Here is a 21,582-nt window from a genome sequence, read left to right as displayed (position 1 = left end):
CTGGGATCCTCAGGCTTGTCACTAGGAATAAATAGCCTCGGTCTGGAAGGGATGGGGGAGGGACGGAGGCAAGAGGCTCTACTGTGCTGTTTGCGGAAACAAGAGACAACAAACCTACCCCGGAATAACCTTAGCATCTAGAGTGAAGATTCGGGTGCCCACAGAGGCCTCCTCGCACCCCAGGCTGGGTGTAGCAGAGTTCTCACGGAGGAACTAACACCCTCCAAGGTTGGGGCTCCTGAGAACCTTTCCGTCCCATCTCTGAGTCATGCCTGAGTTCCTGGGTCCCACGTCACCCTCCAGGCCTGGTTTCCTTTCAAAATTAAATCATTGCTTGCTTATTATTGCTGTTGTTGCCTAAATGGTAAGAGCCATGAAGGCAGGGCTCCGTTTTGTTCCCCACTGCCTTCTCAGTACTTACTCCAATATCCAGCACATAATAAACATCTGATGAATGAATGGATGGCAGACACTGCTTCAGTATGTATGCCCCTCTAACATCCTTGGTTTGGATCACAGGCACCTGCTATATGGAGTCCAGGCAGCGAGCATCCAGCCCATGGATGGCGCCTTTTTCTGGGATTTTTTTTTTTTTTTGAGACGGAGGCTTGCTCTGTTGCCCAGGCTGGAGTGCAGTGGCGCAATCTCGGCTCACTACAACCTCCACCTCCCAGGTTCAAGCGATTCTTCTGCCTCAGCCTCCCAAGTAGCTGGGACTGCAGGTGCGCGCCACCACACCCAGCTAAATTTTTTTTTGTATTTTTAGTAGAGACGGGGTTTCACCATATTGGCCAGGCTGGTCTCAAACTCCTGACCTCGAGATCTGATCTGCCTGCCCCAGCCTCCCAGATTGCTGGGACCACAAGCATGAGCGACCATGCCCAGCCTCTCTGGGATGTATCTTGCAGGTGTAACGGACTCCCAGCCCAGGGGAGTGCAGTGAAGACTACTCAGCCTTGGTGGAGTGGGTACCAAGAGGAGGTCAGCTCTGGGGGATGGGAGGGCAAAGGTGGGGAGCCTTCAGAAAGCAAGGGGTTATGAGTGAGTACAGAAGGGGCCTGATAAAAGGCAGAGTATTGGAATCTCTGTTCTTGATGCATGGCTCTAATCTCTCCTAAATAGTCTTAGTGAGAGCCAGTACTTCCTGAGTTCTTTCTTTGCACCAGTCCTAAACACTTTACATATATTAACATACCTGATTATTCAATAACTTTGTTAAATGTATATGCATCTGTATTTGTTTGTTTTTGAGACAGTGTGTTGCTCTGTCACCCAGGCTGGAGTGCAGTGGTACAGTCACGGCTCACTGTAACCTTAACCTCCTGGGCTCAAGCGATCCTCTTACCTCAGTCTCCCAAGTAACTGGGACTACAGGCGTGGGCCACCAGACCCAGCTAATTTATTTTAATTTTAATTTTTTGTAGAGGCAGGGGTCTTATTAAGTTGCCCAGGCTGGTCTTGAACTCCTGGGCTCAAGCGATCCTCTTGCTTCAGCCCCACAAAGTGCTAGGATTACAGGCATGAGCCACTATTCCTGGCCTAAATATATATTTTCATCCTCATTTTAAAGATGAGAAAATGGAGGCACAGAGAGATTAAGTAACCTGGCAAGGGCGACACAGGTAATAATGGCAAAGCTAGGATACAAATCCCAATGGTTGGCCGGGCTTGGTGGCTCTTGCCTGTAATCCCAGCACTTTGGGAGGCTGAGGCAGGAGGATTGCTTGAGCCCAACAGTTTAAGACCAGATCTGGGCCAGGCGCGATGGCTCACGCTTGTAATCCTTTGGGAGGCCAAGGCGGGTGGATCACAAGGTCAGGAGATCAAGACCATCCTGGCTAACGGTGAAACCCCGTCTCTACTAAAAATACAAAAAATTAGCCGGGCGTGGTAGCAGGCACCTGTAGTCCCAGCTAGTCGGGAGGCTGAGGCAGGAGAATGGCGTGAACCCGGAAGGCGGAGCTTGCAGTGAGCCGAGATTGTGCCACTGCACTCCAGCCTGGGTGACAGAGTAAGACTCTGTCTCAAAAAAAAAAAAGACCAGATCTGGCAACATAATGAGACCCCAATCTCTATTAAAAAAAATCAAAGACTGGGGGCGGTGGCTCACGCCTGTAATCTCAGCACTTTGGGAGGCTGAGGCAGGCGGATCACGAAGTCAAGAGTTTGAGACCAGCCTGGCCAACATGGTGAAACCCCGCCTCTACTAAGAATACAAAAATTAGCTGGTTGTGGTGGTGCATGCCTGTAATCCCAGCTACTTGGGAGGCTGAGGCAGGAGAATCGCTTGAACCTAGGAGGAGGAGGTTACAGTGAGCCAAGATCGCACCACCGCACTCCAAACTGCGCGACACAGCAAGATTCTGTCTCGGGGAAAAAAAAAAAATCAAATCTAGACAGTCAGAAGTCATAGCACCCTATGCCAAAAATGAGCTTCACCATTAGGCTCTAGTATCTGTAGTCATTTAATCTCTGTAAACCTCAGTCTTCTCACTGTGAAAAGTGAATGAGTCTGCCTCGCAACATTGTTGTAAGGATTGGATGAGAGCACACAATAGGTTGTCAATATGTGGGGACAGTCCCCATTTTCATGATCAAATGTTAAGGTTCGGCTACTTGGACTTGGAGTCTGGGGGCCAGAGAAAGTTAGCTCTCTGGCTTGGGCCACCTGGGCTAGGGAAACCGGCCTAGAGGCAAGCCTCCCACAGTGAAGCTGTGTCTCCCTGTCTCAATTTCCACTCCCCAGTAAGCTCACATTTCCCTGCTCGCTCTATTTTTGTTGGCCCAGGAGGACGTGCCCCAGGGAAGTCCAGGGATCAGCCACATGGACTCCCTGTTCCTGTTCCCTGTCTGTCCTCCCCCCTCCCTGGGAAACAGGTGTGTCTGAACTGGCGCTGGAAGCAGAGCCTGAGAGCTGGACGACTGGCCTTGGGTGAGTAGGATCCTGCTGTCTCTCACTCACCCTAGAGTTCCCCACACACTCTTCTTTATCTCATGCTTAGGGCACCCCTGCTGTTTTTTCACTCTGCAAGGGTTTTCAAAAGGAGGCCCTGGGTGGCTACTGACAGGCCTCTCATGGTTTCCTCTGAGTGCTGAATCACTCTCTGATGCCTGTAACCACAGGCCCTCCTTCCCCCTAGTGAGAACACAGCCTTTTTCCTCTGGGTGTATTGCTCACTCTTACCTACTGGCCGCCTAGAGCCCTTGCAGGCCTCAAGGCTTGGTAGATAACCTCTTCCAAATTGCCCAGATGCTTTCTTTTATTTTTTCTTTTTCTTTTTCTTTTTTTTTTTGAGATGGAGTCTCGCTCTGTCGCCCAGGCTGGAGTGCAATGGAGCAATCTCGGCTCACTGCAACCTCCGCCTCCCAGGTTCAAGCTATTCTCCTGCCTCAGCCTCCTGAGTAGTTGGGACTACAGGCATGTGCCACTATGCCCGATTAATTTTTGTATTTTTAGTGGAGATGGGGTTTCATCATGTTGGCCAGGCTGGTCGCGAACCCCTGACCTCAAGTGATCTGCCTGCCTTGGCCTCCCAATATGCTGTGATTACAACCATGAGCCACTGCGCCTGGCTGTCCAGAAACTTTCCTTGTGATCCCAAGCTGGACACTGAATTTGTGGGTGGAGATGGTGAAATAAGTAAGTGACTTTCACAGAGCATGGGAGGTGGGAAGGGCAGATCGAGAACTAATGTAGTTAAATGTTGACTGTGTGAAGGGCACCATGCCACGTGGTAGTCATTACCTCTTTTTGTCCTCACAAAAACCAGAAGAGGTAGTTATTATTATCATCATCACCATTTGACAGAGTAAGACAAGCTCAGAGAGTTTGACATCATAGCCTCAAATCACAAGCCAATAGGTGATAGATATAAAGCCAGGGCTGACACCAGGGTCCCCCTGTCTAATGTACAGAGCTAGCTTCTCTTGGGTATGCTGGTCACCCAGTGCCTTCTTCAGGGGGAAGAGGCAGGAGTGGCTGGGGCTGCCACCCAGTCACTCTGCCTGATAGCTGGTCTTCTTAATGGAAATGAGGCTGGAAAGGTGGGCATGAGGCAGGTTATAAAGGGCCTTGTCTTCCAATGGTAAGTGATAAATGAAATGGAATTTTGTTAATGCAGGAGGCCCTAAATGGGCAAGGCTCAAACTCATACTTTCAGCTCTTTCATGTCCACTGGTCGACTGGACTGGCATTTCTGGGGACTAAGGGGAGGATTTCCCTGGAGCTCCTGAGCTGGAGGAGTGACCCCTGTCATGAGAAATGGGTGCAATTATACATCCTGTTTCATGTGGTAGAAAAGAAACCAAATGCCTCTGGAATGCTCTACTGTGCCCAATCCTCTCTCTAAACTTAGAAGCAGGTTTAGTAATAATAAAAATAACAATAGTAACTCCATTTTATTGTGAACTTGCTAAGGAATAAAAACAGCATTAAGCACTTTAAACATATTTTGTTTTGGCCGGGCGCGGTGACTCACGCCTGTAATCCCAGCACTTTGGGAGGGCGAGGCGGGCGGATCACAAGGTCAGGAGATCGAGACCATCCTGGCTAACATGGTGAAACCCTGTCTCTACTAAAAATACAAAAAATTAGCCTGGCGTGGTGATGGGCACCTGTAGTCCCAGCTAGTTGGGGGGCTGAGGCAGAATGGCGTGAATCCAGGAGGCGGAGCTTGCAGTGAGCCGAGATCGCGCCACTGCACTCCAGCCTGGGCAACAGAGTGAGACTCTGTCTCAAAAAAAAAAAAAAAAAAAAGCCAAAAAACCAACATATTTCATTTAATCATCAAAACAGTCCTGTGGGTATATTATTATTATTACCTCAGTTTTACAGATGGGGAGATGGAGGCTCAGTGAATCTAACTTTACCTTGACTGGGGTGGCATCAGAACACACCTCATGGGTCATTACCTTGTACTGCCTCTGATTCGCATATCGTCAACCAGCCATTGCCTTAGGGATGTGAGGGGCTCAGAACTTTATAGCTATTGTCATTGGGTGATTTCCTTCTATGCTCTTTACAGATATGACTCCTCAGTTCAACTGTGAGCTCTTGACAGCAATATGAGGCAAGAAGTGCACGTTATTATTATCCTCATTTTATGCTTGAGAAAAATGATGCTCATTGAAGTCAAGAAACCTGCCAAAAGTCACACAGCCTGTGAGTGGCAGAGCCAGGTATGGTTTTAAGGTCTCTTGTCTCTATAGAATATTTATCCCTGTACACTGTTATAGAGGAGCAAAAAATGGACAAGTCAGATGAATGAAGTTTATATCGTGTCCCAAGTTACAGAAAAGAATAGTGGCATGGGGCCTCTGGGGGCTGGTGGCAACGCATATTATGGGAAGGTGAGGGGAGGAAATGTCCTGTTACGGAGATAAAATCTCTCAGGAAGTAATAGTTGTCAGTCCTCTTCTTGACACAGATACCGCACTAAAAATGTAGATTTCCTTTGTAGGTGTAAATTTATTTCTACAAAAGGAAGGACAGCTTTTCAGAGCAACTCCTGTGTCTGCAGTTTCTCAGCATAACCAGCTAAAAGAAATAAGCCAGAGAAACATATATTTTGGGGTGGCATATTCTGGCCTTCCACAGTCATATTTTGGAGTGGCGCGTCCTGAGCCCCAACACTTTTTTTTTTTTTTTTTTTTTTTTGAGACAGAGTCTCACTCTATCTCCCAGGCTGGAGTTAAATGGCGCCATCTCGGCTCACTGCAACCTCTGCCTCCCAGGTTCAAGTGATTCTCCTGCCCTCAGTCTCCCGAGTAGCTGGGATTACAGGCACGCACCACCAAGCACAGCTAATTTTTGTATTTTTTTTTTTTGAGACGGAGTCTCGCTCTGTCGCCCAGGCTGGAGTGCAGTGGCACAATCTTGGCTCACTGCAACCTCCGCCTCCCGGGTTCACGCCATTCTCCTGCCTCAGCCTCTCCGAGTAGCTGGGACTACAGGCGCCCGCCACCACGCCCGGCTAATTTTTTTGTATTTTTAGTAGAGACGGGGTTTCACCGTGGTCTCGATCTCCTGACCTCGTGATCCGCCTGCCTCGGCCTCCCAAAGTGCTAGGATTACAAGCGTGAGCCACCGCGCCCGGCCTTGTATTTTTTTTTAAGTAGAGACGGGGTTTCACCATGTTGGGCAGGCTCTTGACCTCGTGATCCGCCTCCCTCGGCCTCCCAAAGTGCTGGGATTACAGGCGTGAGCCACCGCGCCCGGCCAGCCCCAACACTCTTAAATCCGTACTGCTTTAGCTTTAAACATACCGCCTAGATACAGCAACCCGTGCCGAGCTGTAAGTGACTGCACATGCGCACACGCTAAGCCCAGCTCAGACGGAGGCCAGTGCCAGCCACGTGTTCCCAGGTGCCCACGCGGGCCAAGCGCGAAGGCGAGATCTGGGTAGCGTGGACAGGCGCTAGCGAGTAAGAACTGGCTCTTACAGAGTCACGAGACTAGACCTAGGAAACTACACTTCCCAGAAGCAGCCTGCGGTGACTGCCTTTGTTGGATGACGTACTTCCTGAAAGCCGGCTCCGGATAGGTTGCTTAGAGGAAGCGGGCGGTTCTAAACCACCGGCGGCTAGGCCTATTTCCGGTAGGAATCAGTGGACTTGGCGGCAGAGGCAGTGCTGGTCCGGCGTTGTCCACTGAGGTTTTCCAAGGCTGTACAGACATGGCGGCGGCTTTTCGGAAGGCGGCTAAGTCCCGGCAGCGGGAACACCGAGAGCGAAGCCAGGTAGAACCATATAGGCCCCACGAGTGCTGGCCTTTGTCGCCATGTGTTACTCTCGCCCCAACCCTGTCGCCACCGTGGGATCCAGGTCCAAACTGTATATAAATGCACGTAAATGTATGCTAATAACGCTGGCGTGGCTGGGGCGGAGCTTCGTGGGAACAAGTGGACGGGATTTGTCTTTTCCGTTCTTGGAAGAGCAGGGGCTGCCCCCTTTTCCTTGGGGATATAAAACCTACTCTGGAAGATTTCAGTGTGGTGATTGAGTTAATGTCTGTCAAGTGCCTGGTCTCTTCTGAGGAGTTGAGGTCAGAGCTCATATAGGCAACAACTGCCGGGCTGAAATTGGATCCCACGTCTAATGCTCAGCTCCGCCTGCTGCATATGGAGGCCCTGACCGAAGAGACTGTGGTTACTAATGTGGTATCATCATCACACTGGGCTTGTGATTCATGAAGATCTGCCACGTGTGCTTTTTGTTTATGCCTTACCCCTTAATGTTGGCCTTTTCCGTTCCCATTATACAGATGAGGAAACTGAGGTCCAGAGTGGTGACTTGTCCAGTTACAAACACCAGATTCAGGCAGAGTAAACAGTTCTAGGATTTCTATGGTGGGTGTGCCTGTGTAGGGAGGTTGAGTAGAAATAAGCTTATATGCAGAATCAGTTGATACACTGTCAGGAATCCCGTGCTTAATATCTGATTCAGAAAGGCCCTTAGACATACATATGTGCTCCAACTTCGTTTTACAGATGGGGAAGGCAGGGGAAAGAGTTGTGCAGCTGACTGATGGGATAGAACTAAGGCCTCTTAACTACAGTTCAGTCTTCCTGCTTAATAGCATATATCAAACTTTTTTTTTTGAGATAGAGTCTCACTCTGTTGCCCAGGTTGGAGTGCAGTGGCACAATCTCGCCTCACTACAACCTCCGCCTCCCAGGTTCAAGCGGTTCTCCTGCCTCAGCCCCTCGAGTAGCTGGGACTGCAGGTGCACACTACCATGCCCTGCTAATTTTTGTATTTTTAGTAGAGATGGGGTTTTGTCAGATTGGCCAGGCAGGTCTCGAACTCCTGACCTCAGGTGATCCACCCGCTTTGGCCTCCAAAAGTGCTGGGATTACAGGCGTGAGCCCCTGCACCCGGCCAAAACTATCACCTTTTGAGCACTTACTATATGCTACGCACAGCTCTGCATGTTTTTACAATTGTCTCATGTAATCCTACAACATCCCTATGAGGTGGATGTTACCCTCATTCCTCATTTTACAAATGAGGAATCTGGTGCTTAAAGAGATTGAATGGTATATCCAAAGTCACAGTTGTAAGTAGTGGAATTGGATTAGCAGAGAAGACAGAGGGCTTTCAAAGCTGGCTGTGGGCATGGCATGGCCATGGCTGAGTAGGAACAGAAGGCCTATGTGGAAGAGGTGAGAAGAAGACCATCCTGAAAAGGTGGGTAAACCATTGACACAAACGTTCCATATTTGGGTAGTTTGGACTTTATCCTGTAGATCCTTCAGTAGGGCAGCAGGAGAGCTACTGAAGATATTTTGTATGGAGGGTGTATGTGTTATTATGTAAACTATTTCAGATACAATACCAGGTTTCCTTCTGTAATATGGATGTACATTCAGGTGGACATGAGAGATTTCAAGATTTCTGCCTCACCTCATGTTGTTGCTCTTTTGACCCTTTAGCTTGCTTTCTCTACCTTGCTTTCTCTACCTTGCTCTCTCAACCTTCCTTTGCTGTAATTAAAGTTAAAATTATTAGGGGAGGTTTGATGTTGTTTTACTTATGTTTTTGAGATAATGTCTCCCTCTGTTGCCAAGGCTGGAGTGAGTGGGGCAATCACGGCTCACTTCAGGCTCGACCCCCTCACTCAAGCCATTCTTTTGCCTCAGCTTCCTGAGTAGCTGGGACCACAGGCGTGTACCGTGACACCTAGCTAATTTTATTTTATTTTTTTTAATTTGTAGAGATGAGTTCTCACTGTGTTGCCCAGGCTGGTCTCGAACTCCTGGGCTCAAGTGATCTGCCCACCTCAGCCTCCCAAAGTGCTGGGATTGCAAGTGTGAGCCTGGCCTTGAATAGTTATTTATTGCATCACTTGAAAGATAAAAGATGAGAAAGTTGACTGTTAAAACTCCTACCCAAATTATTATACAAGTTTTTTGTTTGTTTGTTTGTTTTGGAGGCGGAGTCTCGCCCTGTTGCCCAGGCTGGAGTGCAATGGTGCGATCTTGGCCCACTGCAACTTCCACCTCCCGTGTTCAAGCAATTCTCCCACCTCAGCCTCCTGAGTAGTCATTGCAGAGCAGCTCACTGTCCTGGCAGGTGAAGGGTTCATCGGCTAGTGAGCGCTGGCAGCGGCAGCAGCCCTCGTGGAAATGGCGGTCTTCGTAGAACAGCTCCTGTGGGGAACACCGTGGGGGCACTGGCACCCAGGCCTCGTGGATCCACCCTTTGCCCCCTTCCACCGGTCACCACCCACCTGAGTAGCTGGGATTACAGGCACCCGACGTCATGCCCGGCTAATTTTTGTATTTTTGTAGAGATGGAGTTTCACCAGGTTGGCCAGGCTTGTCTTCTTGAACTCCTGACCTTAGGTGCCCCACCCACCGTGGCCTCCCAAAGAGCTGGGATTACAGCATGAGCCACTGCACCCAGCCTATTATACAAGTTTAAACACTAGAGAAGTGTATGCATTTCCCAAAATGTTAAGATTATTCGCAAGAGAAGAGGACTCAGTCTACTGTGATAGCCCTAGGGAGAATGGGTTCTAGTTTTGGCTCTGCTACTTATTAGTTCTGTGTTCTTGGGCATATCATTCTCTAAACCTCATTCCCTTTATGGAAAACTGGGGTAACAATAGTGCCTGTTTCACCTTCTTTCCAAGGTCGTGGTGGGGATTAAATGAAATTGTGTAATGAGCATAGCACACTGCAAGACCCTGACATACATTAAGTGCTCAACAAATGGTAGTATGTAGAAAGATCGTACCAAGATTTAATCCTTATACCTCCCTTGCTCTCCAAGTCTACGTCAGAGAAAGTACTTTCTGTCATACTTTTTTCTCACACCTAGTACCACAAGTATAATAATAATAGTAAACTCATGCTGGAAAGCTGCTACGTGTCAAGCCGTGTGCAGGCATTACCATTTACACAAGCTCCTTGAATCCTCAGTATAACCTGGAGAAGCAGGTACTATTTTCTTTTTTTTTTTTTTTTTTTTTGAGACGGAGTCTTGCTCTGTCACCCAGGCTGGAGTGCAGTGGCGCGATCTCGGCTCACTGCAAGCTCCGCCTCCCGGATTCACGCCATTCTCCTGCCTCAGCCTCTCCGAGTAGCTGGGACTACAGGCGCCCGCCACCACGCCCGGCTAATTTTTTGTATTTTTGGTAGAGACGGGGTTTCACCGTGGTCTCGATCTCCTGACCTCGTGATCCGCCCGCCTCGGCCTCCCAAAGTGCTGGGATTACAAGCATGAGCCACCGCGCCCGGCCAGCAGGTACTATTTTCATGTTACAGTCAGGAAATAGCAGCTCAGAGAAGTTAAGTGACATGCCCAAGGTCACAGATTGTTCAGAGGTAAAGCTTGGATTTGAACCCACATCTCCAGACTCTAAATTTAGCTCCCTTACCACAGTTGCCTCCCTGTTACTATGTTTTCCCTTCGTAGTATTTTATAAACCCTTGGATTAAGTTGGTAGTAATTTTAGTACAACTGGCAACTGCTTGCTTAGTGCCGAGTCATTGTTGCCTCTCTCTGTCCTTAATAGGCCAAGAAACCTACTAGAGCAATGCTTGTGACCTGTCCGGTGCTGGCAGGGTCCCTCTCATCCTTGGGCAGAGCCCAGTTGTGGGGAGGGGAGGGAACAGGGTTGTGGGTTAGCTCCAAGGACTGGATTTACTGAGCGCTCCAGAGACTCCTGTGCCTGTTAGGTGTCATGTTGATTTGGATATGTGTTCACGGAGGAAACTAAGCACTGTTGTTTTTTCTTTTGTCTTCTAGCCTGGCTTTCGAAAACATCTGGGCCTGCTGGAGAAAAAGAAAGATTACAAACTTCGTGCAGAGTGAGTTCAGTCTTTCTGGTAGAGGTGCTGCCAAGAAAGCTTACAACCTACTTGCACTGCAGCTGAATTGCCTGAGTGTGCAACAGGGGATAATTTCCTGCCATTGATAAAATGGCCAAAGCTCTGGCAGCCTGTCAGATAATTTTTTCTGTGACCCTAAATTTCTCTCTTTGTTTAGGCAGATCATTGTTTATTTAACTGTAGTTGCATTGTGAATTATTTGTATTATGTTGTTCCAGATCATTTTCTCATGGTGGCTTTGATTTGGCTCTGCCTTGGTGTTTGAGCCCAAAGCTGAATCTTTTTCTCTTTGTTTTCTTGAAGTGCAGGATATAATCTGAAATTCCATTTGTTGAGTCTCTTACATCACCATGTGTGTGATGTGGAATGAAGAGATGTGAAAGATGTATTCATGAGACCAAGCGTGGGTGATAATGAACTCTGAAAACATTTTATAAAACAATTATCCCCATTCTTCTTCTCTGTTAGCACTTTGTTTTCGAAATACTTCTTAATTATTTGTTAGCCATACATTTCAGCTGAGGTCCTTTTTATGCCCCTGGTCTAGATGGTGGTGATAGATTAAATGGGTTTCTGTAGGTCCCAGAGATTTTAAGGCTAATGATAATTAAGTGTTGTTATTGGGCCAGGCAGTGTTCTAGGATATTTACCATTTTTACACTGATTTGTCCCTCCCAACAACCTTCTGAGATGGGTTACTATTACCATATTCATTTTACAAATGAAATTGGGATGCAGGATGGTTAAATAACTTATCCAAGTTTACTTAGCCAGAAGTTGTTAAGTCCAGATTTGAACCCATGCTGTCTGGCTCCAGAGTCCATGATTCTAGTCATTGCGCTATACTGTACTGTGTAGTTTCTGAATTATATGTGGTCATTTGGTGCCCAAGCTTGCACCATATCCGTCTAAGGAGTTTTAATTTGTACTTTGTTTGGTGTCTCCCTGTAATGATATAAATGGCACTGAAACATATCTGGGCTGGGGACAGTTAATTTCAGGTTCCACTGGAATAGGAACTGTTGATTAGATTGTGGACCCTGCGAAGACATGAGCTCAGCTCAGTGACAGTGGAGTGTCCATCAGATCCAGTCACTGCTTTGGTTTTTTTGAGTTTCACTCTGTGTGACCTTTTAGATGCTTGTAAAGTTTGCTTATTGTGGGTTTTTGGTTTTTTAAAATTATCTATTTTTTTTTTGCTATGAACCTCATTTAACCTGTCTTTTAGTGACTACCGTAAAAAACAAGAATATCTCAGAGCTCTCCGGAAGAAGGCTCTTGAAAAAAATCCAGATGAATTCTACTACAAAATGACTCGAGTTAAACTCCAGGTGGGTGCCCAATGGCTTGGTTGGTGTTCTGAGCTCCACATGTTGGAAAATAAGGACAGGGAGGAGATGGAGAGGAAGAATACTTGGCCTTAATTTAACCCTTCTCTGGTTACTCCAGGTGCTCTTGGTCAGTGTCCAAGGCAAACCTTCCACTTCCAGAGGAGCGTGCATTTTTGCCTTTGAATCTGGGTTGTCTTACACCTGGAGCTGTTCTAGGACGGATGACTGGAGGTGCTACACTGAACGTACGCCTCAGGGGCCTGTGTCTAGGATTGCTGTTAGCATACAGCATTTGGTTGTCTTTTTGTTTTTTTTTTTGAGATGGAGTCTCTCTCTGTTGCCCAGGCTGGAGTGCAGTGGTGCGATCTCGGCTCCTTGCAACCTCTGCCTCCCGGGTTAAAGTGATTCTCGTGCCTCAGCCTCCCGAGTAGCTGGAACTACAGGCACACACTACCGTGCCTGGCTCATTTTTTGTATTTTTAGTAGAGACGGGGTTTCACCATGTTGGTCAGGCTGGTCTTGAACTCCTGACCTCAAGTGATCTGCCCATCTCGGCCTCCCAAAGTGCTGGGATTATAGATGTGAGCGACCGTGCTTGGCATATGGTTGTCTTTGTTCTAGGGATGCACTGTGCCAACAACTTATTCATGATTTTAATCTAATAAGGAATATATCTTTTAAATTTGGATCTTAGAATGGAGTACATATTATTAAGGAGACCAAGGAAGAAGTAACCCCAGAACAGCTAAAGCTGATGAGAACTCAGGACATCAAATATATAGAAATGAAGAGGGTTGCAGAAGCTAAGGTAATTCACTCTTTGTTCTGATTGGTTTTATTGGTTAAGAAAGGAAACTTAAATTCATCAATCTCAAGTTATTCATTAATTTCTTCTGGCATTTACAATCTCACTTGATTGTAATAATGATTTAGAAGTATAGTTAGCATGGTAGAGTAGAAAGAGTTCAGGTTTGGGAATGAGACAGACCTAGGTTTGAGTTCTGGCACTGCCATAAATTACTAGCCCCATGACAATGGGCAAATTCAACTCCCTGAGGCTCTTTCCTCATTTCTTTTTTTTTTTTTTTTCGAGACAGAGTCTCGCTCTGTCGCCCAGGCTGGAGTGCAGTGGCGCAATCTCGGCTCACTGCAAGCTCCGCCTCCCGGGTTCACGCCATTCTTCTGCCTCAGCCTCTCCAAGTAGCTGGGACTACAGGTGCCCGCCACCACACCCGGCTAATTTTTTGTATTTTTGGTAGAGACGGAGTTTCACTGTGGTCTCGATCTCCTGACCTCGTGATCCGCCCGCCTCGGCCTCCCAAAGTGCTGGGATTACAAGCGTGAGCCCCCGCGCCCGGCCTCTTCCCTCCTTTCTGTCTCAGGGGACTGTTGCAAGGACTAAGTGCGTCTTGGGAAGTGCCTAGCCCAGTACCTGATATGTGTTGGGATCCTTTCCTTTAAAAGAATAAAGCAAGTTCTTTGCTGGCTGGCAATAATGATGTGAAATGGTTTAAACTTTTGCAGTTTTTTTTTTTTTTTGGTACCCTAGAAGAATCTAATATAAAGTGAGACCATATTCTGTGTTCTAGAAAATTGAAAGACTAAAATCAGAGCTCCATCTGCTGGATTTCCAGGGGAAGCAACAGAACAAGCATGTGTTCTTTTTTGACACCAAAAAGGAAGGTATGAAATGTTTGAAGGTTTCTGGGACAGTCTACCATGCCAGTCTGTGTTGTTTGGTGTTAGAAACAGACAGTGCCTTAAGGATTGTCTTGAATTTTAGTTGAACAGTTTGACGTTGCAACTCACCTGCAGACAGCCCCGGAGCTAGTCAACAGAGTCTTTAATAGGCCCAGGATAGAGACCTTGCAGAAAGAAAAAGTGAAAGGAGTTACCAATCAGACTGGACTTAAGGTAATTTTCTCTGTTGTTCTTCACATGTGAGTTTAGGGGAATGTAGGTGGTGTTTTGTTGTTTTTTTTTTTTTTTTTTTTTTTTGCCACTGCATTTAAAAGAATTTTTAAAATTGATTTTATTTTATTTTTTAGTCAGAGTCTCACTGTCTCCCAGGCTGGAGTGCAGTGGTGCGATCTTGGCTCACTGCAACCTCCACCTCCTGGGTTCAAGCAATTCTCATGCCTCAGCCTCCCCAGTAACTGGGACTATAGGAGTGCACCACCACACCCAGCTAATTTTTGTATTTTTCGTAGAGATGGGGTTTCACCTTGTTGGCCAGGCTGGTCTTGAACTCCTGACCTCAGCTGATCTGCCTGCCTTGGCCTCCCGAAGTGTTGGGATTTCAAGCGTGAGCCACTGTGCCTGGCCTAAAATAATTATTTATTTATGGAAAACTTATGAGTTCCCTTAAAAAAGTGGATTTGTAGGAGGATTTGATGATGGGATGGAAGTGGAGAAGGGCTCCCTGATTTCTATGATTGGAGGAGGTATAGTGGTCAGAAGCTTAGGTTCTGGCCTTTAGATCTGGGTTTGAATCCCAATTCTGACCCTGCGCTTTGTGCTTTTAATACTTGTAACAGATGCCATTGTTTTGAAAATGCAGAGAAAGGGATTGCTGAAGATTAAAGGATTTGGAATACTTTAATATTGAACCTTTAGCAGTGAATACGCACATCAAAAGGTCTTTCTGTGTTTTTATTTTTTTTATTTTTTATTTTTTTTATTTTTTTTTTTTTTTTTTTGAGACGGAGTCTCGCTCTTTCACCCAGGCTGGAGTGCAGTGGCGCGATCTCGGCTCACTGCAGGCTCCGCCCCCCGGGGTTCCGCCATTCTCCTGCCTCAGCCTCCCGCGTAGCTGGGACTACAGGCGCCTGCCACCTCGCCCGGCTAATTTTTTGTATTTTTAGTAGAGACGGGGTTTCACCGTGTTAGCCAGGATGGTCTCGATCTCCTGACCTCGTGATCCGCCCGCCTCGGCCTCCCAAAGTGCTGGGATTACAGGCGTGAGCCACCGCGCCCGGCCTATTTTTTTGAGACAGGGTCTCACTGTCACCCAGTCTGGAGTGCCATGGTGTGATTATGGCTCGCTGCAGTCTCCACCTTCTGGGCTTAAGTGATCCTCCTGCCTCAGCCTCCTGGGTAGCTGGGACCACAGATGTGTACCACCATGCCTAGCTAATTAAAAAATTTTTTTTGTAGAAACGGGGTCTTGCTAAGTTGCCCAGGCTGGTCTTAAACTCCTGAGCTCAAGTGTTTCCTCCCACCTCGGCCTCCTGAAGTGTTGGGATTACAGGCGTGAGCCACCATGCCTGCCCAAAAGGTCTTTCATATTGTATATTGTAACAAAAATTTTGTTTTGGCTTTTCCTTATGGTGCTTTCAGTCACTGTAACTGGGTTGTGCAGAAGACATGCTTTTCCTCAAAGCCTTCTGGAGTTGAACTCTTCTGACTGATTCATTAAAAAAAAATGCTGTCAATGTGTTTCAAGCAGACAGCTGTTCTGTTTTGATTTGAATCATTTACACCGCATCAGTTTTGCTTCCAATGTTTAATTTCACAGCAGTTTTCTCTAGCTCAGAGGCAGCTAAACTTGCTTTAGTAATATAAATACCCCTAATTAGTTTGACTATATTGGGTAATCCCATAAATCTGACAGTCTGTGCAATAAAGCGAAAACAAAAGCTGTCTGAAACCACTGCTGTGAGACTGTGCTAGAATCCGTGAATTGTTGAAGTCTAAGGCCCAGTAATATTTCCTTCTGTAGATAACACTTCCAGCCAAAGGTCTTGCTCACGAGTGTTCTTGTGATAACCCTGTTGTTTGTCAATTAGGTGTACTTTTTTTTTTTTTTTTTTTGAGACAGAGTCTCACTCTCACCCAGGCTGGAGTGCAGTGGCATGATATCGGCTCACTGCAACCTCTGCCTCCCGGGTTCAAGCAATTCTCCTGCCTCAGCCTCCCAAGTAGCTGGGATTACAGGTGTCCGCCACCACGCCTGGCTAATTTTTTGTATATTTAGTAGAGACGGGGTTTCACCATTTTGGCCAGGCTGGTCTTGAACCCCTGACCTTGTGAGGGATTACAAAGTGCAGGGATTACAGGCGTGAGCCACCGTGCCCGGCAATTAGGTGTACTTTCAATTAGCCATGTTACTGACGCTTCTCAAGAATTGTGGTAGTCTCTAAAGAGATTACTATTCCAAATTCCCGTGTAGAATAGTTCACCAGCATAGCTTTTGAGAAGTTAGGGAGGTTTAGATTTTTGCCATTTTTGTCTAGTAATGTTGTTTCTTTCTATTTTGTTTACTGCAAAATCATTTTTATTAAGAGACTGCTTGGTGGATTGCAAGGATATTTTGTCTGTAACTTGGAGTGGGTAGACAACTCATGAGTGAGCTTTAGGAGGTCTGTGAAAACCCCCTTTCTCACTGGTATTTTGTGCAGATAGGTATATGTGCTTGCACAACCTTTTACAAACGTGTATGTACATTTATCTCAAGAAAGATCCCAGGCTGGGTGTGGTGGCTCACGCCTGTAGTCCCAGCACTTTGGGAGGCCAAGGCAGGTGGATCACTTGAGGTCAGGAGTTCGAGACTAGCCTGGCCAATGTAGTGAAACCCTGTCTCTACTAAAAATACAAAAATTAGCCAGGCGTGGTGGCGGGTGCCTGTAATCCCAGCTACCAGGGAGGCTGAGGCAGGAGAATTGCTTGAGCCCAGGAGGCGGAGGTTGTAGCGAGCTGAGATAGTGCCACTGCACTCCAGCCTGGGCGACAGAGCAAGACTCTGCCTCAAAAAAAAAAAAAAAAAAGATCCCAAAGCTTTCATCAATTTCTCTGAGGTTGATGATTCCCCAAAATGTAAGGACCCCACTGATCTTTGAGGAGTCATTAGCAGTGAGAATTCTCAGGTCAGCTTCTGCTGAAAAAATTCGTCTGCTTTCTGAGTGGTGAGATTTTCAGGCACCAGCACACTGCCTGGGGACCCTTCTGTTGTGGACTCTTCTGTTGCTCTCCATTCACTTTGTGTAGGGTTTCCAACACTGATTCATTCCTGCCATCATCTCAGGTGACTGTGGCACTCACACAAAGATTGAAGCAGCTTAGTGTAGTAGTGGAAAGATTCCTGGGATTTGTGAGGGGGGGACAGTCCTGACTCTGCTCCAGGTGAGGCATGTGTCCTTGGACCACTTCTTCTCTGGGCCTCATTTTTCTGCATTTGTAAATGACAGGTTTCGATAAGATAGTCTACAGGGTTCCTTTTTTAATTTTTTTTTTTTTTTTTTCTTTAGACAGTCTCGTTATGTTGCCTATGCTGGTCTCGAACTCCTGGGCTCAAGTGATCCTCCCTCCTCAGCCTCCCAAAGTGTTGGGATTACGGGCGTGAGCCACTGCATCTGGCCCAGGGTTCCTTTCAGCTCCAGAATGTGATGTTCCTAAAATGGGCGACTTTATTGTTACCACGTTATGTTGATTCTGGTGAAAGGAGGGAGTTGATGAAACTATGCAGTTGGCTTAAATGGATTAAGAAACAGTTTCTTACTCATTTTTGTCCTGTTCGTTGTTCACTGAGAATGTGTGTGTTTCTTCTCCAGCGAATAGCTAAAGAAAGGCAAAAGCAGTATAACTGCCTGACACAGCGGATTGAACGAGAGAAGAAATTGTTCGTTATTGCTCAGAAAATTCAAACACGCAAAGATCTTATGGTGAGGAGAGAGAGCCTTAGGCCTCTTTTTTTTTTTTTTTTCCCTTTTCTTTCTTGTAAAGGTCTTAACTCAGACTGGATTTCAGCTGTGTGTAAATCAACCCCAGTGAAAATGTCTGCTCCTCAGGGGCAGTGGTTTGAGCCAGTGTCTGTTACTCTGACAGTGTTGAAATGCGCCTTGATTAAGAAGGTAATAAGGGGGTTATTAGTCAGTGCTTTGGAACAGCAAAGGGTAGGATCGGGTAGCATATGAACTTTATAGCTTATGAGCAGCTCCCGTAACATTTAAACAGGTTAACAAAACAGTGCATGTCACTCATTGGTGTTTAAAAATAGACAACATTGTGTAGTTAAATAGCAGAGCTGAGGAATATAAGATGCCTCTTTCATATTCTTATCATTCCTCTAAATGTCAAATTCTTTAGCTTTGTAGATCATTTAGGTAAGCCTTTCTCAACTGGGGTTCCGTGAGAGAATTAAAATTATAATTTTAAATGAAACAACTACTTGAACACCTTTCTTCTCAATTTTCCTAGGACTGTACACAGCTATACTTTCTAGATGCCTAGGGGAGAAGTTAATTCATTGCCTACAGTGGATGCCTTGGGCAGTAGGACTGTGTCTGTTCTCAACTTTGAGAAGGGCTGAAATAGGGGCTAATAGGTAGTTTATTAACCTTTCGATTTTACAAAACCATTTCCTTCTCTTTACTGATCACCTTTTTACTCTTTTGTAGGATAAAACTCAGAAAGTGAAGGTGAAGAAAGAAACGGTGAACTCCCCAGCTATTTATAAATTTCAGAGTCGTCGAAAACATTGACATGTTATAGATAAGCCTTGTCATTCTGCATCACAAATCTGTCGTCTTTTTCTAGAACTTCAAATTCCATTACTCCAAATGGCATGGTTTTCCGGTTTGTAACCATAACTAAATCGTCAGTCTGACATTTAATGTCTTTCTATGGACAACATTAAATCTCCCTCCGTTCTGTAATTGTTTTTGGATTGTGAAATTAGTCTTATTTTTATATACATAATTTTTTTTTTTTTCTTTGAGATAGAGTCTTTGTTGCCAGGCTGGAAGTGCAGTGTGTGATCATGGCTCACTGCAACTTTGAACTCCTGGGCTCAAGTGATCTTCCTGCCTCAGCCTCTTGAGTAGCTGGGACCACAGACATGTGCCACCATGTCTGAGTAATGTTTAAATTTTCTGTAGAGACCAGGTTTTGCCATGTTGGCCAGGCTGGTTTTGAACTGGGCTCAAGCGATCCTCCCAGCTTGGCCTCCCAAAGGGCTGGGATTACAGGGATGAGCCACTATGCCTGGCCCGTAATTTTTTTTGTTATGAAACATAGGATCTCATTACAGCAGATTTGGAAAATAGATTAATTCATTCCTAATCCCAGTGCTTATTCAATAATAACAACTATTTATTGCATACTTAACTGTGCTAGGAGCTAGAGCTGTGGAGGTGGACAGTTACTATGAGTAGTCTAGTTGATTTCCTCCATTTTGTAAAACGAGGCATCACTTTTTGTCCATGTTTTTGTGTTTTATAGTTACAGTAAGCAATTTGATGTCCTCCTTTTTAATTAAATCATTAGCTCTTTCCCAGTTTGTTACATCACAAAATTTTTTTACAGTACTATATGCTAGAGTAAACGTTAAAATAAATATTATTTTTAATGATTGCATAGTGTTTTATCTAGTGGATAGACTGATTTTACCCTCACTCATTCTTCTTTTATTGGCTATTCAGGTGGCTTCATAAATTATCCAAGGAGGAATTTTTTTCTCTTACTTAACACTTGCAGACAGAAACTCTTGGAACAAGGAACCTACAGGAGCACCTCTTCTTTATTGATGAAGCTCAAATCAGAATAGGCCTGGCTGTGTCTCTGTCCTCTGCACTCCATGCCAACCCACAATTCCAAGGCTAGAATAGCTTGGTGCAGACCTTCACTCTGGGAATATGGACCCTGGGTGTGTTGGCCAGCTTCTTTCTCTTCCCTGGTTCTCTCCTTCCTTCGTTTGCCCCATCAGGATTATAGGCCAAGTCCAGTAAGGACAGGACTGAACATGCCTAGAGCAAACATGGGAGAACGGGGAGCCGGGTGCTGGGGGGCTTGCTCAGCCCTTACCCCCACCATGGAGGGAGAACAGCCATGTGTGGATTTTAAGGCTTTAAAAGAAGATTGTTAATGCTTAATAAGTGCCCATGACTGTGAGGTTCCTGTACAAGCCTAGACTAGAAGCCTGTTTCCTCAGGGTGTACCCAGTGGAATTTAAATCAGGGGCCCTGGAAAACGGGAAGAAGGGCCAGGAAACAGAAGCCAGTAGGTTTTGCCTTCAGGAAGGAAATGCTTCCCATTGTGCGTATGCACTCCCTTCTGGGGAGGTGCTGAGCTCATTTTAGAGACTTCAGGATCAGACCAGGGAAGGGACTCATCATGGTGATACTGGACAGGGGATTGAGCAGACTAAGCAGCAGTCTGATCCTGGGGTCAAACAGCTGGATGCTGCTGCGCTGTCTCTTGCCCCTGCTGGGTGGGAAAGTGGGGGAGAGGATGGGGAATAGACCTAAATGCCTTCTCACGAACCATACACCCACATGAAGGTAGGCTCGCCTCATGGAATCTTATGTTCATAGATGCACAAGGCACATATAACTCAGGCCTCATAAACAGGTACAGGCATACCTACACACCGTCTGGCACAGGAGCACAAACAGTGACATTTGAAGAGGCACACTCCCAGGCCAAACGGAGCAGGAAAGTCCATCCTTTTGGTGTACTGTGAGTTCCAGGCTGAAAGTAATCGGAGTGCTATAAGAGGAGCTGGGTGTTCTGAATTGCTGTTACACTTGAGTGCTGTCTCCAGGGCTCAAGGATGTTAAGCAAAGAGATTGGCTGTCCCTGTGACTAAGCAAAGACAGGCCCCAGCCCCATGTATTCTGAGAATTGGCCAGGGCTTTGCTGCTTTGGTGCTCAGTGGGACCCCAGACTCTTGGCTTGTTGGGGAGGGGAAGAGTATTGTTTGCTTAGGAGCCGCCCCTCTTGGCCTAGGGGTGATTTGGCCTGTTGGTGGCATACTGCTCTAGCTGTGCCGAGGGGGCTGTGGGCAGCCTATGGAGCTGGAGGGCTTTTCTGAGTCAGGACTTGTTTGGCTCAGGTCTCTTGTACAAACCAAGTCTCCAAACAGCGGTTCTATGGTGATGTGGACCCTTCAGGTCTGTCCAACAGAGAATTCAGTGAGCCTGGCTCAGTCTCAGTCTGTTGCCACATCCTAGGGCCCTTCCCACCAAAGCGGGAGAGTGTCAAGCCCTAGCTTTATTCTTGAATAAGTTCATCTTTTTCTTTGAGACGGAGTCTCGCTCTGTCACCCAGGCTGAAGTGCAGTGGTGTGATCTTGGTTCACAGCAGCCTCCGCCTCCTGGGTTCAAGTGATTCTCTTGCCTCAGCCTCTCTAGTAGCTGGGATTACAGGCGCAGAGACGGGGTTTTGCCATGTTGGCCAGGCTGGTCTTGAACTGATCTCAGGCGATCCACCCCTCCTTGGCTTCTCAAAGTGCTGGGATTACAGGCATGAGCCACTGCTCCTAGCCAATCTTTTCTGATTTCTAACTGCTTCCTGGTGCCAGGGTGGAAAAGGGCCCAGCAGGTGGAGCTGCTGCCCCTTTGCTGGGATTCCTTCTCAGGGACTTGGTGTCCACCCACCCAGCACACTTGGCTTCTTTCAGAAGTGTCCTTGTACTTAGG

At 46.6% G+C, this 21,582-nt stretch overlaps 1 protein-coding gene across 1 annotated transcript; it reads left to right on the top strand.

Moving 5' to 3' along the window:
• The first annotated feature begins 6,329 nt into the window (after positions 1-6,329).
• UTP11 (UTP11 small subunit processome component) lies at positions 6,330-19,515 on the top strand. Its single transcript, XM_055255264.2, has 8 exons — positions 6,330-6,737; positions 10,753-10,814; positions 12,064-12,166; positions 12,861-12,974; positions 13,756-13,849; positions 13,950-14,080; positions 17,716-17,826; positions 18,562-19,515. The coding sequence occupies exons 1-8, from the start codon at positions 6,675-6,677 to the stop codon at positions 18,643-18,645; spliced, it is 762 nt and encodes a 253-aa protein (XP_055111239.1). The 5' UTR covers positions 6,330-6,674; the 3' UTR covers positions 18,646-19,515.
• The last annotated feature ends 2,067 nt before the right edge of the window (positions 19,516-21,582 follow it).

This window comes from Symphalangus syndactylus, chromosome 12 (assembly GCF_028878055.3).
Source record: "Symphalangus syndactylus isolate Jambi chromosome 12, NHGRI_mSymSyn1-v2.1_pri, whole genome shotgun sequence".
Lineage (NCBI taxonomy): Eukaryota > Metazoa > Chordata > Mammalia > Primates > Hylobatidae > Symphalangus > Symphalangus syndactylus.
The sequence above is the reverse complement of the archived record's forward strand: the minus strand, read 5'-3'. Positions and strand labels throughout refer to the sequence as shown.